At 57.5% G+C, this 15,668-nt stretch overlaps 1 protein-coding gene across 3 annotated transcripts in view; it reads left to right on the forward strand.

Moving 5' to 3' along the window:
• The first annotated feature begins 3,497 nt into the window (after positions 1-3,497).
• The window catches only part of ABCA3 (ATP binding cassette subfamily A member 3), a 36,784-nt gene continuing 24,613 nt past the window's right edge, over positions 3,498-15,668 (forward strand). For 2 of the 3 annotated variants that reach the window (XM_023247118.2, XM_023247119.2), the window contains exons 1-9: positions 3,498-3,634; positions 4,303-4,385; positions 4,483-4,747; positions 5,561-5,688; positions 6,369-6,534; positions 10,368-10,627; positions 11,729-11,845; positions 12,091-12,211; positions 14,911-15,084. In XM_023247118.2, coding sequence (XP_023102886.2) covers positions 4,332-4,385; positions 4,483-4,747; positions 5,561-5,688; positions 6,369-6,534; positions 10,368-10,627; positions 11,729-11,845; positions 12,091-12,211; positions 14,911-15,084 — 1,285 coding nt within the window. In that variant the 5' untranslated portion in view covers positions 3,498-3,634; positions 4,303-4,331. Of the gene's footprint in view, positions 3,635-4,295; positions 4,386-4,482; positions 4,748-5,560; positions 5,689-6,368; positions 6,535-10,367; positions 10,628-11,728; positions 11,846-12,090; positions 12,212-14,910; positions 15,085-15,668 lie in introns of all 3 variants that reach the window. The other variant, XM_045047514.1, reaches the window with a different exon arrangement.

Here is a 15,668-nt window from a genome sequence, read left to right on the forward strand (position 1 = left end):
AGCATTACTGCCCTCCCCCAACCCCGCTGCCTTCTCGGCACAGCGTCTGAGGCCTCAGTCCACTTCCCTTTCTGGCTCATTCCCTGCTGCTCCCTCCCCAGGCTCTAAGAACTACGGCCACTCCCCACCACATACTCTTCCACTTTTCCGTGATCTTATCCCACCCCCCCCCCCCCCCGCCCAGCTACTGGGACACTCGAGACTGTCCTCCCTTGTCACCCACCCCAGGAGCCTTCCCAGAGCCTCCCTCCCCCACGTCGTGCGCACGCACACAATAAACCCAATCTTCTCCAGAATCTCCCGACGCCTCCTTTGGCTCGAGCCACGGCACTTACGGTACACGTACGCGTTCGCAGGCTGTGAGCATCTTGGGTTAGGAATGTTGTGATTCCCATTTCCAAACCCTCGGCCCCCCTTGCACAGCAAGAACTTGGCAGATGTCTGTTGGATGAATCAATGCTTTTTTGTCTTGTGTATCGTAGAAGATTCTACCCACAAGCATTAATTAAGTACCTATTTGGCGTGTACACACGTAGGCCTTTACTACCAATGACTGTCGTGGACTCCCCGTGTCGATGAGGAAATGCCTCCCTAGCTGAGACAGGTCCTCACCAACCTGACTCCTCAGGAAAAGTGCCGAGTCCTGGCCAGTGCTACCAGTAAGGCCCTGTCTCTGTTCCACGCCCGTGGAACGGATGTGCTTTTCTGCTCCCTGTGTGACACGCGGAGGGAGGCCCAGCTTTGTGGAGACTTCCCCCCCCCGCCCCCCATTTCTCACCGTGCCGTCCTCCAGCCTGGGCAGACTTAGGCTTCCCTGGGAGGAGATGCACTGAGCTCGGGATGTGACAGGAGCTCGTGACCCAAGGGCATGTGCCCTGCACCGGGGCCCTGGGCATTTCCCCTTGCTGGTCTCGAGGCCGCCTCGGCAGTGACCTCTCTGGAAGCGTTAATGCCACCCTGTTCCTTATGGGCTGAAATGAAACCTGGTTTTGCACGAGCACACAGACGGGGGGGGGGGGGGCATGTTCCAGCCCAGAATGGGAAAGCACAGGTGAGGCAGTGGAGGTGCGTGGGCGTCTCGGCGCACCCTGAAGAACCCCGCCAGCGTGGCATCTGCACAGTCACAGTGCCCGTGAACTAGCACGACCCACAGATCTCGAACGCACGCAAGTTACTGGAAAAACCGTCTTTAGAGGAATCCTGTGCGCCACTCTGAGAGCCCTCAGGAGCTAGCAGGCCACAGGGTGCGCTGACTGTGGACCAATTCAGTGACTCACCTAAAAAGCAAACATCGAAATACTCAACGCTTTGTGTAAAGTTTAATATTTTAACAGTGAACAAACAAAGCTTTTAGTGGGGGCGGGGGAAGCTTTCCCTTCCCCTCGTGGCTCTGCCCCTGAGGAGCGAAGGGAGCCCCACAGGGGAAGTTCTCAGCGGCTCTTGGGGGGCGGAGGTGGCGGCTTTGCAAGTGGCCCCCGCCTGAGTGTTTGCCGTGGGGTGGAAGGCGCGGGGCTGGCTCCGGGTCGCCGTCACCGCCACTTCTGGGGACTCTGTGCCTCCGCGTTGAGTGTTTGAAGCAACTTTTAACTTCCTTTCCTCATGTACCTTTGCTTTCATAACCAGAAAGCTTCCCAGATTTTGTAATTCTGGGAATCTCCTTTAAATTTCTTTTTGCTGAAACAGACCGGAAGCAAGTACGGCATCGGTTGGGACTTTGGATGGCGCCCGGCGTGCGTGAGGCCACGGGCCCGGTGCTGGAGAGACACAGAAATAAACACCTATCAAAGTGGCGGGGCTCCAGGAGTATTTTCTGTGTGATTTCTAATGTTACATTGTGGGAGCAACACATGTGATTTTATAAAGATGTCGACTACTTTCAGGATCCACGGGGATGTGGTAGTTAGCAACACAGGCAGGGAGGGTCACGTCCTGGCTCTGCGGCTTTCTTACTGTGCGATCCCGGGTCAGGTGCTTCCTCCTCTCTTTGTAAGAGTGGAGACGGCAGAAGCCAGGGCTAGAGGAGCTCTAGAAGCATAAAAAGGATGTGAATGCTTCTCTTTCCATGCATCGGGGGGAACGAAGACCCACCCCTGCGGCCTCTGTCCCCCTGAACCCTTCTTTCTCTGTTACCGGATCTGCTCTGTCTTAAGTAACACACTTGCAATCCGTTTTGCTGTTCGTTTTCTAACTTGGTGAGAGGTGTTCCATGATCGCTTTCCATGTTTTGCTCTAGAGCCCTCCCTTCGCCCAGAGGTGCCCAAGAGTCATGCCAGCGAGCCCCGGGCCCCTCCTGATGTCCCGTGAGGCGTCAGCCACCCTGCCGCACTCGAGAGGCCCGCAGGCCCCACCCCAGAGCCCTCGAAACAGAGCTGCGTCCTCCCAGCCAGTCGTGCCGTAGCCCTGGAGGGAGACCGCGGCCGGGAGCCTCTGCCAGGACCCAGGTCAGTTCGCGGGTGCTGCTGTCGCCTCGTAGGGACTGCGGGAACACGCCCGGTCTAACCTTGCGCCCTCCCCAGCCCTCAGCCGGGAGAGGCAGGATTAAGCACGGGAATGTGTCCTTTCTTGGCCAGACTTTCCCAGCAAAGGAAGTCCTCTACTTCTCTGACCAGAAGACTTCCTTGAACCGTGACCTTTTTGTATTTCCATCTTGGTAGAGGAAGAAAGTTCAACCCGGCCGGGTGCCCGTCCGCCTGTCCTGGGGATGACGGGCCCCGCTTGAGGAAGTGCTTTCCCGTCTTAGCCTAACCCGCTTCTGGAAACCTTTTATAAACCACAGGCCCTCACGGGTCTCACGAAACCACTACTCTTTTATTAACTGTCCACAACTGATTTTATGACAGTTTTTCCACCTTGTTAATTTTGAAAGAATTTGGATAATTTATTAAGTCACTAGTTCATAGCACTCCATACTATCTCAGCTCTCATGCCTTCACGTTTTAACCATGCAGTTAATTAAAAGCGTATCGTAGGTTAATTTGTAAGTAACTTCTCTGAGTCGTGCTCTCTACCAGTATTTGTTGACTACTCTCGAACGCATACATTTTGAGCATCGTTAGACGGAGCTGCACCGCCACTTCTTAACTAAAAAAAGCAAGAGTTTCATTTTAAAAAGAGCTTTCCTGGAAATGACTCCGACCGACTGAGGCCAAATGTAAAGTTGGCCTTTTTAAGAAAACCCACGCGTTCTCACTCCGCCTGCGGGGTCTCACGGCGGCTTCTCCGGGTGGTGGTGTTAGCGTGCGGTGCGCTCACGGAGGAACGATTCCCTAGCCATTTGTCCGAGCGTTCGCGCCTCTTAACGGCCCCTGGTTGTGTGGGGTTGTTTCCGCCCGTGTGCGGAGCCAGTTCGTTGAACTCAGAACTTTCCGCGTGTGTCACACAGGCGTCTCCTCACCTGAAGGACTGTGAGCCGCGAAGGGCCCCTGAAAGGTCCCCCCGCGACCTGGCCGTGCGGACGGGAACCAGGAGTGCTCTGGGGTGTCCCCACCTCCACCGCCCACGTGCCCACCCTGGGTCTGAGCAGCCTGGTCCGCCCCCAGCCTTCATGCCAGCAGCTTCCAGAAGGCGGTGCTGCCGTGTCCTGGGCGTTGTGGGGTCTTCCTGAGCTAACTGACACCACCTCCTTCTGTAGCAGGTGAGCGTCTCACCTGGGCCCCGTGTCTCTGCTCACGCTAGACCCCAGACGCCTAGGGAAATGCACTTCCCCAGATGGAGGGAGGCCTTTACAACCCCCCCTCCCCCCCGCTCTCGGTTCTGCCCAGCTCTGCGCACCGGTGTTAGATACGATATCCCACTGTGCCACGGGGCGGGTTTTCTTTGGAGATCTTCTTTCTGTCACGGGGAGGCCACATAGCAGCGTTCACGGTTAAAGCAGGAAAAACTGGTCCCGCGCATTCAAGGCGGGAGAGCCAGCAGGCTCCGTGCCATCGTTCTGCCCACCTGTCCGCCTACCGTGTCCACTCCCGGTCAGCAGGGCGAGCCCCCCTCCCCGGCCTGTCTTCCCCACCGCGCCGCTCTCTGCTCTCGCTGGTTCTGTGAGCGTGGCCAGGGAAGCCGGGGGAGGGGGGATGAGCGGAGAGGCAGCACAGAGGACACAGAGGACACCTGGGTGGTGGTCACCCAGCGCCAGCAGCGCGTGGCGCATAGAGCCGGTCTCTGAGGGTGCGTCTCGGGAGGAGACGGTCACCGCCCTGGAGCGCGCCTTCTCTGGGAGCGGCCGGAGCAGCGCTGGCGACCGCGCAGCGGCCGGGAAGGGGGGACGCAGCAGGAGGGCCCCGTCTGAGGGAGTCTCCCGGCCCCCAGGTGCACCCGGCCTTCCGGTGGGCACGGACATGGCGGCGCTCAGGCAGCTGGCGCTCCTGCTCTGGAAGAACTACACGGTGCAGGTGGGTGTGCGGGGCGCGCCGGGCGCCGGGACCCGGGAGGGGCGGCCCGGGGAGGCCGCCGTGACCCCCGCCGCCGCGCCCTCCCTTCCTCTTCCAGAAGCGCAGAGTGCTGGTCACCGTCCTGGAGCTCTTCCTGCCCCTGCTGTTCTCTGGGATCCTGATCTGGCTCCGCTTGAAGATCCAGTCGGAAAACGTGCCCAACGCCACCATCTACCCCGGCCAGTCCATCCGGGAGCTGCCCCTGTTCTTCAGCTTCCCCCCTCCCGGCGACGCCTGGGAGCTGGCCTACATCCCGTCCCACAGCGACGCCGTGAAGACCATCACAGAGACGGCGCGGAGGACGTTGGTCATCAACATGAGAGGTGAGGTGTCCCCTGGATCCCGTCGCGTCTGGCCGTGGGGCTCGGGCCCGGGCGAGCGGCCCCGGCCGGCGGCCAGACCGGCATCGCCCCTTGTTGACGGGTCACTCGTCATAGAGTGGGGACCAGACTTGCGAGGGCGGAGTGGAGCCCCGTGTGTGCCCGCTGCAGCAGCACGGGCTCTGGAACCGCTCCCGATTACTCGTGGTGGGAACAGCCGTCCACGCCCCGGGAAGGCTCTTGCGTTACAGGGGCAAGGTGTGCCGGGAGTGTGCGGTGCTGGGGCCTTTTCTGGGTTGTGGTTCTGGGAGGACAGAGCTAGCAGAAGGCATCAGGAAGCCTGCCGAGGGACACTCCCGGTACGCGTGCCTGTCGCCTTCCTTCACTCTGCTTCCAGTGTGAAAAGCGTGATCGATCCCTTTCCCGCCTCTCGATTTAGGCAATGTAACCTCGGGGGGAGGTCCTTGGCCCTTACTGGGTGATGACCGGGAAGCCCTTCGTGTGGAGCAGGGTCTGGTGACGGAGAAACCGTGTGACACATTACGTTAGCATCCACTCACATCTTCCCGACCCCACACGCAGCCTCCCCACTCGGGGTCAGTCTCTGAGATGGGGTGGGGGGGGGCAGGGGAGGGGCACCAGTGCCCTCGGCTGCCGGTCTCTCTGCCCAAAACGAAAGCCTCCCTGACCCCTGAGGGCAGGCGGACAAAGCCCAAAGGAAACCTGTACCTGTGCAGTCTTTGATCTGAATGTGACCCGGAGCAGCCAGGGTGCTGAGTGGGACAGGCGCTCGGGCAGCTCACGGCTTTCCCACAGCTCGGGGCTTCCGCTCGGAGAAGGACTTTGAGGACTACGTCAGGTACGACAACCGCTCCTCCAACGTGCTGGCCGCCATAGTGTTCGAGCACACCTTCAACCACAGCAGGGAGCCCCTACCGTTGGCGGTGAGGACCCCGCCCCACAAAGCCCCGCTCTCCCTCCCCCAAAACAAGCCCGGCCTGCAAAGGGACTCTGCCAGCCTGGGAGGTGTTACCTGGCCTTGCTGCGGGGCCAGCGTCACTGTCACGGGCCCCTCGGAGGGCGCCCGGTGCCGTGCTAGCCTGGCGGGCTGCACGGTGGAGGAAGCCTGAAGGAGGCAGTGCACTGCAGACTCTCATCCCCCCGCGTCTCCAGGCCTCTGTGCACAGATGGGGCAGGTGGGAAAGGAGCAGACACCTGGGACCTGCCCACCCCGGCATTAGAATTTCAGCTATCTATTTAAACAAACAAAAGGAAGTCCTTTGCCCGTCTGATGGCATTAAGACCCGGTTAATTAACACTGTCCAGTTCCCCGAGCATTATTTCTGCAGCCCTCCGCCGATTATCAGGGATGCCTCAGGTGCAGAGTTCCTGTAGGTAGATAGTGAGACAGCGAGAACACTGCGGGGGCTCGGCTGCGGGGCCCCTGTCGCCGCCCTGGGCAGGACCACTCGCTCTGATGCTCCGGGGCCCTGTGTCATTGGTGAGGGGCAGGAGAGGTGGTGACTTCACGGCACCGAGCCCCCTGATGGGTCTCTGGTTTGACGCGGATGTGTGCCTCTGTGCCTGTCAATCAGAGCAAGTGGCTTTATCTTTGGTCCCACAGGTGAGATACCACTTACGGTTCAGTTACACACGAAGAAATTACATGTGGACCCGAACAGGCTCCTTTTTCCTGAAAGAGACCGAAGGATGGCACACCACTTCCCTTTTCCCACTGTTCCCAAACCCAGGACCAAGGGAACCCGCGTCCCCCGACGGCGGAGAACCTGGTGAGAAGCTCGGGCAGCGGCTGGATCCCTCACTGGGCCACTGCCTGGTGATCGCGGGGGTCCCACCTTGCCTTTCTTTGCAGAAATACTCCTAAAGGAGCGTTTGATCTTCTTCTGCGTAGAAGGAGGGAAACTTCTGGGAAAACTGGGTTCTGAAAGGTTAAAATACTCAGGATGGCAAAGGCCGTCTCTCTGGTTCCCAGGGGGCACATGCTCTCGAAGGAAACCTCTGTGTTTCGGTCAGTTTGCATCCGATCTGTGGGCTTGGTTTCACACCTCCCTTCTCTCCCTGGCTTCCACTGTGTCCAGGCTAATGGGCTTTGGAAGCCGTGTGGTCCTTGAGTAGTTGTCCAGGGTTAAATTGCATCCGTGGGGCGCTTGCAGAAACTGGATCTTGGCCAGTTGTACCCTGTCTTTGCGTGTGTCGGTCTTTCCCATGTGACCTTGGTGGGCAGTCGACCTGTTGGTCTCCTCGCAAGCAAGATTGTGTTCTAGAATGGAGTGGAGCCAGGGGTAAGCGAGGAGTAGCTGGGACCCATCCGTGGGTTCCAGGAGGCAGCCAGGGTGTTGCAGAGAACACGGGATCCCACGGCCTGTAGGAGGCAGAGCGTGTTGGAGATTTTGGTGGAAAGACCCAGGAATGTCTCTAAACGATGCCCCAGGGGGTAGCCACACCCACTGCCTGGGCCAGGACTGTTCTATTTGTGGGGACACTTTCCTGAGGTTGGAAGCAACAGGAGAAAGATCAGCAAACTGCACCAGGTACAAACTTGAAATTTGACAAAAAAGGAAAAGACGTAACACCAATGACTCTGTTTTGTGGTTTGTTTCTCTTCCGAGATTTTATTTAGCTTCAAGTTAGTTAACATGTAGTGTAGTATTGATTTCAGGAGTAGAACCCAGTGATTCATCTCTTACATACGACACCCAGTGCCCATCCCAACAAGTGCCGTCTTCAGTGCCCATCACCCATTTAGCCCCTCCCCCACCCACTTCCCTCCAGCAACCCCAGTTCGTTTTCTGTATTTAAGAGTCTCATATGCTTTGTCTCCCTCTCTGTTTTTATCTTATTTTATTTTTCCTTCTCTTCCCCTATGTTCCTCTGTTTAGTTTTTTATTTTCTTTTTAAAATTTTTTTAATGTTTTTATTTATTTTTGAAGGAGAAAGAGACAGAGCATGAGAGGGGGAGGAACAGAGAGAGAGGGAGACAGAATTCGAAGCAGGCTCCAGGCTCTAAGCTGTCAGCCCGGAGCCCATTGCGGGGCTCAAACTCACGAACTGTGAGATCATGACCTGAGCTGAAGTCGGAGGCTTAACCGACCGAGCCACCCAGGTGCCCCTATCTAGTTTTTTAAATGCCACGTATGAGTGAAATTGTATTTGTCTCTCTCTGACTTATTTTGTTTCGCATAATACCCTCTGGCTCCGTCCATGTCATTGCAGATGGCAAGATTTCCTTCTTTTTCATAGCTGAGTAATATTCTAGTGTGTATATATGTGTATCACACACAACATCTCTTCTATCCGTTTGTCATTCCATAGACATTTGGGCTCTTGCCATACTTTGGCTATTGTCGATAGCGCTGCTATAAACATTGGGGTGCATGTGTCCCTTCGATACAGCATACCTGTACCCTTTGGATAAATGCCTAGTAGTGCAATTGCTGGGTCGTAGGGTAATTCTAGTTTTAATTTTTGAGGAACCTCCACACTGTTTTCCAGAGCGGCTGCACCAGTTTGCGTTCCCACCAGCAGTGCAAGGGGGTTCCCCTTTCTCCGCATCCTCGCCAACATCTGTTGTCCCCTGAGTTGTTAACGTGAGCCATTCTGACAGGTGTAAGGTGGTATCTCATTGTGGTTTTGATTTATAGTTCCCTGATGATGAGTGATGTTGAGTATTTTTTTTTTTTTTTTGAGAAATGTCTGTTCGTGTCCTTTACCCATTTCTTCCACTGGATTATTTGTTTTGTTGGGTGTTGAGTTTGATATGTTATTTATAGATTTTGGATACCAGCCCTTTATCTGATATGTCATTTACGGATGTCTTCTCTTATTCCATCAGTTGCCTTTTAGTTTTGTTGTTTCGTTCATTATGCAGAAGCTTTTTAACTTGAGCAAGTCCCAAGTGTCCATTTTTGCTTTGCCTTAGAGACATGTGTTATAGGAAGTGGCTCCCTCTGAGGCCACAGAGGTTGCTGCTTGCGTTCTCCTCGAGGATTCTGATGGCTTCGTTTAGGTCTTTCGTCCGTTTAGAGTTTAGTTTTGCGTCTGTTGTAAGAAAGTGGTCCGGGTTCATTCTTCTGCCTGTCGCCGTCCAGTTTTCCCAGCACCACTGGCTGAAGAGACTGTCTGTTCCATTGGATATTCTTTCCTGCTTTGTCGAAGATGAGTTGGCCATACATTTGTGGGTCCATTTCTGGGTTCTCTGTTCTGTTCCATTGATATGTGTGTCTGCTTTGTGCTGGTACATACATACAACACCAGTGTTAAAAGCAAGTAGGAGCCTGGGGAAAACATTTCAGCAAATGACAGGGGTCCACATAGTTTTATGTTAAGGACTCATTAGTCCACACCAGTTACAAGGACACAAAGACCCCTGAGGTGTGGAAGGGACACGGGCCTGGCACCCAGCATGCCCTCAGCGTCCCCAGCCTGGACTCTGCCCCGGCCCCGTGTCCACACCTCAGACCCGCTGAGCCCCTGATGGGAATCCAGCCTCTGGAATAGTCAGAAGGGAGGAAGGGTGCACACGTGCAAAGGTGTTCGCCGTGGTCACAGACCCGCGGGCGGCGGGAGACGATGGGGGACAGGGTGACGCCTCCATTCCTCAGAGCGCTGAGCAGCCCCAGAAGTTGTGGTGACAAAGATGAGGTGACAGGACAGGCTTCACGAGCAGCAGTGTGACATGATAAGACCAGTGTCCCGGGGCCCTGTCCCTCCCCCGCCTCAGTGGCTCCACGTGTCCAACGGAGACACGGCCAGCTGCTCTGCAGGTGGGTTGTGAAGAGCTGAACCCCCATCCAGCACCACGGCGGGTGTCGGTAACTGCTGCCCCAGCCCCAGAAGTCTCAAACCCAAGGGCGACGTGGTACCCGCCGTGCTGGGCTCTTTTCTCCTCTTTTCCTTAGGGGCTGGCTGCAGGCTGCTGGCATTTCCGTGTTCCAGGACGCTGGGTCGTGTTGTAAATGTCACTGTACTTTTTGAATGAGGGTGCCCCTCTCTGTCCTCGGGGACTCGGGCTGCCTTGTGCTCCCCTGTGGCTGTGCCCACCTCTTCTTTAGGCCGCTCTGCCGGGCCAGGCTCGGGACTGGAGCTCCCTGTCCCGAGCCTGCCGCTCTTCCCTGGCCCTTCGCTGGAAGAACTTATGACCGCCCACGTGGAGGGGGCCGGAAAGGGCCAGCAGGGAGCTGGCACAACGCCCGAAGGCCTTCGGGCTGTGACTCCGCCTGCCTTTGTGGTGCTAGCTTGGGGGGTGGGGGGATGGAATAGAAGCTGCCAGTCAGCGGGCCTCACGACAGCAGCTGGTTACGCCGGATTGTCTGGTGGACCTGATGCAGTCACGGGGTCCTTCGAAGTGGGCTCGGGAGGCAGGCGGGAGGGTGAGAGAGGTGCCGCCCGGCTGGCGTTGGGGGTGGGTCAGGGGCCACGGGCTGGAGATGAGGGCGGCTCCTACAAGCTAGAAGACCGGGGACACCGTAGGAGCGTGAGGTGGTGTCGCTCCGGGGCCGCGTTCGCCAGGGAGACCCCGGCACAGCTCAGGGCACGCGCCCGCGATGCGGCCCTTCTGACGCGAGCCCACCCACGTGCGGGACGTGCTGTGCTCCGCACCCAGGGTACATCCGAGAAGGCTTCCTGGCCGTGCAGCACGCGGTGGACCGGGCCATCATGCAGTACCACGCAAACGCCTCCACGCACCAGCTGTTTGAGAAGCTCACCGTGATCGCCAAGAGGTTCCCTTACCCGCCCTTCATCTCGGACCCGTTCCTCGTCGCCATGCAGTATCAGCTCCCCCTGCTGCTTGTGCTGAGTCTCACCTACAGCTCCCTCACTGTCATCCGGGCCGTCGTGCAGGAGAAGGAGAGGAGGCTGAAGGTACCGTGCCCCACGCGGCCCCGCGCCATCCAGGCGGGGCGTGGGCCGAACGCCCACCGTGGTGCCGGTGACCCCCGGGTTTCTGTGAAATCAGGCCCAGTACATCCAGATCTTTCACACCCGACAGAGCACCGCATTTTGCGTATAGCGCGCTAAGGTCTGAAACGTTGGAAAGACCACGGTTTGGATGTGCTGGGTCAAGTAAGACACGGCTTTGAAACTAATTGCACTGCTTTCTCTTCACTTTTTGGCTGTGGCTACTGTAAAATTCTAAGTTGTTGTTGGTTTTTTTTAAGTTTATTTTTGAGAGAGAGACAGAGCGACAGACAGACAGAATCCCAGGCAGGCTCCATGCTGACAGTGCAGAGCCTGATGCAGGGCTCGAACTCACGAGCCTCGAGACCGCGACCTGACAGAAATCAAGAGTTAGACGCTTCACTGGCCTAGCCCCCCAGGCACCCACTAAAACTCTAAATTATATACACACACATTCCGTTTCTGCTGCGCAGAGCCACTCTAGAGAGAAACAGCCTTCACGGAGGGCCCGTTCACTCTGCACAGATCGGGGACAGCTGTGGGTGTGGACCGCCCGGCTCACTGGGATGGGGCTTAAGGAAAGCGTCACCACAAAGAACGTCCCTGCCTTAGTTGGGTACAGTTGTGTGCTAGCGTCACCTGTAAAGTCATCCCAGTGACGCACCCAAAGTGACCCAGACGCTGTGTGAAGTCCTTCCCTGGCGGTGTCTGCAGGGCTGGTGAATTGATACTTAGCGTATTCTCAGTGACTCCACATCTGCGATCGCTGGGGCCTGTAAGCCGCGCGGGCAGGTGGCCGGGAGAGGGTTCGGGAGTGCCGTCTGCTGGGGCACCGGAAATAGCAGCAGCGAAGTGAGGCGATGACGCGGTTGGCGGCAGACGTGAAATGGCTCACGAACCAACGCTGGTGCCCACACGCGTGGGGAGAGGGAGGAGGAGGGCAGGGGATGCCGGCACAACGGGACCCGCGAGAGTCCCCCGGTGGCCCGGCGTGACACGCGCATGCGCCCGGAGGCACGGGCCGCAGGCCAGGGTGCGGGGGTGTCAGTGCGGCCCTCTCCCCAGGAGTACATGCGCATGATGGGGCTCAGCAGCTGGCTGCACTGGAGCGCCTGGTTCCTCCTCTTCTTCCTCTTCCTTTTCGTGGCCGTGTCCTTCGTGACCCTGCTCTTCTGCATCAAGGTGAGTGTGGCCTCGCCAGGAGCCTGGCGGTCGGGCGGACGGGAGAGGCCGCCGCGGCACCCCAGGCGACCCCGGCCTCGGCTCGGCCTCCGGGGTGGGGGGTGGGAGGGGAGGACGGCGCGCGCGGCCCTTCTCCCACCCTGTCCACTCTCGTTGGAGGCCAGGAATGTTTAAGGTCTTCCTGGTTTTGTCCCCACCTTCCCCACCGCGGCCTGCCCGGGTGACCATGGACGCCTGCCATGCAGGTGAGGAAGGGCGTGGCGGTGCTTGCTCACAGCGACCCCTCGCTGGTGCTGGTTTTCCTGCTGTGCTTTGCCGCCGCCTCCGTCTCCTTCAGCTTCATGGTCAGCGCCTTCTTCAGCAGAGGTGAGCCGTCCTGCCCTGGGCCCGCAGGGGCCCCAGCGAAACCCTGCTGTGTCCCCCCCAGCCCCCCACCCCGCCCGGAGTCAGAGCAGCCACGGCTGGGGGGTGCTGTGCTCTGTGCCTTCATTCAGACCCTGTCCTCGGGACGTTGGGCACGCACCTGATTCCAGCCCTTTCTTCTCTGGCCGCTAGCATGTCCTAACCTTGCTCTCCCGCCCGAGTCGTGTCCAATAGCCGTGGAAAGCTGTCCACGCCGGGTGTGTTCCCGTGGCCACGCACGTCGCCTGGCAGTCCCGGGTGGTGTCTCTTCCTTTACCTGCGCTTTGGTCTGAGGACTGGTGTCTTTTTTCAGCTCCACAAAATCCCGCTCACACGTTGACCCGGTTTTGAGTTCCGTGATCACCGTCCCTGCCTCTCGCGTTGTCCTCGTCTCTTTTTTCCTTTCTTGTTGGGGCAACATACACATAACGGGCAGTTTACCACCATAACCATTTTTGCGCGCACAGTCGAGTGGGCTCCGCGCTGTGTCGTAACCCTCCCCACCACCCACCCCGGAGTTTTTCCGTCTCCCCAGACTGAAGCTCTGTCCCCCTTACACCGAGTCTCCGTCCCTCCCCGGCCCTGGTGCCCACCATCCACCTTCTGTCTCTGCAGTGGCGGGAACTCGCGTGAGCGGGATCACACCTACTTCTCGTTTTGTGCCTGATTCTCTCGCTGCGCGAACCGCCCTGGGGTTCATCCACGTCACAGCGGGTTCGGGATTCCCTTCCCCTGTAAGGCTGAGTGACGTTCTGTCGTGTGGATGGGCCACTTGACTTATCCACCCGTCACCGCACACGCGGGTGCTTCCACGGTCCAGCGCTTGTGAATCATGTAGCCGTGACCGTGCATGTGCAGGCACCTCTCTGAGACCCGCCTCCAGCCCTTGGGGCCGCGGACCCAGAAGCGGGAGTTGCGGGTCCTCTACTGACTCTCTGTTTAGTTGTTTGAAGAACTGCCAGACTTTTCCACAGCGACCGCGCCGCTCTCCATTCCCGCCCGCGGCACACGCTTTCCCCGCACCTCGCCAGCACTCGTCATTTTCTGACTCGGGGGGTGGTTTTTTAAAAGTTTATTTATTTATTTTGAGAGAGGTCAGGGGAGGGGCAGAGAGAGAATTTCCACACTGAGCATGGAGCCCAATGTGGGGCTCGATCCCAAGACCCCGGAATCATGACCTGAACCCAAATCAAAAGTCAGATGCTCAACCGACTGAGCCACTCAGTCGGGTGCCCTGGGGGTGTTTTGGTAGAAGCCATGCTGGTGGGTGTGGGGAGGTGTCTGGAGGGAAAGCTTGTGTGCACCTGTTTGAGCTGTCGGCTAAACTAGCCACTGTTTTCACGGGACACCGTGTTTGCTGGGAAGAATGACCATCAGACTATGATTACTCCCCTTGGATATTTGGCACTTTCTCAAATGGGAGCTGGTTTTTAAGGAAAATAACTGGCAGTATCTGACGTCCGTTGAATTTTTAAAATTCTTTTTAATATTTATTTTTGAGAGAGAGAGCACAACACAAGCAGGGGAGGGGCAGAGAGAGAGGGAGACAGAATCTGAGGCAGGCTCCAGGTTCCAAGCTATCAGCACAGACAAGGGGCTCGAACCCAGGAACGGCGAGATCATGACTTGATCCCAAGTCGGAAGCTCAACCGACTGAACTACCCAGGCGCCCCTGATGTCAGTTGTAAAATTCAAGCTTTCAAGCCAAAATAGGATTTTACATACTTGAATCTAACACCTTGCGCGTGACGACGCGCTTGATCTCTTAGGAGGTTGGTGTCCATGTTACCGGTGAGATTTTTTTCCAGTATGTCACATAATAAAATGTATTTATTTACATTTAAAAGGTCCACGTAGCTCAACAAGCAATATTTTCCTCACGACCCACGTATCACATTACAAAATCATGCACGAGTCACAGCCCCTTCAGAGTGCAGGATAGACAGGTGGATTTTCACATAACAGAGCACGAAAAGTTCTTTGGTCAGTTTGAGTCCACGTGGCACGTGGCCTTCGAGAAACGACCGCCTGAGTAACGCTGTCTCAGAGAAGAATGTCCGGAAATATCGAGAAGGCTGTTAAAATTCCTCCTCCTTTTCCAACTACTTATCTGGATGAAGGCGGTTTCCTTCATGGGCCTCAACCCAAACGGTGTGATACGGCAGGGTGAACGGGGAGCAGATACGAGAATCCAGCTCTAACCTCTTAAATCAGACATTACAGAGGTTTGCAAAAGCATAACCCGGTGCCACCTTTCTCACTAAATTGTGGGAAATCTAGCTGATTTTTGTAAAAATACTGTTAGCTTAGAGTGGGTTCAATATTCTTAAAAGTCTCTAGGCTCAGTCAGCGGGGCCTCTGGCTCTTGATTTTGGCTACTCCTGGAGGGGAGGGGAGGGGAGAGGCTTGTCTGTTTGGTGTGTGCCAGGCTCCCTGGTGAGTGGGATGCCTGGTGGGAAGCGGGGTCGGGCCGGGGGGTTGGGGGGTCCGGTGTGCACGGTCAAGGTGCAGTCTGCAGCACAGGGCTGGGGAAGTCGGCCTGGGGGTCACGTTCCCCACGGCACACGTGCCCGGACGAGCGGAGAGGCCGTGGGTGGCGCCCGGGGTCCTCAGTCCTGCGCTGCAGCCCGTGTTCGGCACACCTGTCTTCTCTCCATCCGTAGCCAACATGGCAGCAGCCATAGGGGGCTTCCTGTACTTCTTCACGTACACCCCCTACTTCTTCGTTGCCCCCCGGTACAACTGGATGACCCTCAGCCAGAAGCTGCTGTCCTGCCTCCTGTCCAATGTCGCCATGGCGATGGGGGCCCAGCTCATGGGGAAATTTGAAGCGAAAGGTGAGTATTTTCCTTCTGGCGAGCTGCCCTCGCCGACTGAGTTACTAAGAGAGCCTGACGGGTGGCTCCCTGACAGGGAGCCGGGGGTGGGACAGAAGGTGCTCAGTCACCGGGAGGCTCACGTCCCAGCAGGCGGGAGGCAGGGCAGGAGCCCTGAAGCCCAGAGGACAGAGCGTTAACGTGTCCCGCGCTGCGCGGCCACCACTCGTGGGGGGCAGTGTGGCCGCAAGGTCCTGCCGGTGGCGGGGGTGGGGGGGAGGGCGGGACCCCGTGGGGGTCTTGACTCAGCACCTGGTCCCAAAGTCTACAGGGAACGAGGGGGGGTGGGGGAGGGGAGGGGGGGAGGAGACAACCCCCTGCTGTCGGTCAAGTGGCAGAACCAGAACCAGCCCCTCCCTACGCAGTAAGGGGGGATGAGGGCACGGACACCTGGCCAGAGCTGTTGTCCTGAGTGTTGTGAAATTTCCTGATCTTGTAAACGTCACGGGGTGAACAAAGCGCATCACTGTGCTGACTTTGGCACCTGGGCTGCCTCCCGCTCAGGTTTCCGGAAAGGGTGGAGAGGGTCCGGTTGAACCCTGAAA

The sequence above is a fragment of the Felis catus genome, chromosome E3, assembly GCF_018350175.1.
Source record: "Felis catus isolate Fca126 chromosome E3, F.catus_Fca126_mat1.0, whole genome shotgun sequence".
NCBI lineage: Eukaryota > Metazoa > Chordata > Mammalia > Carnivora > Felidae > Felis > Felis catus.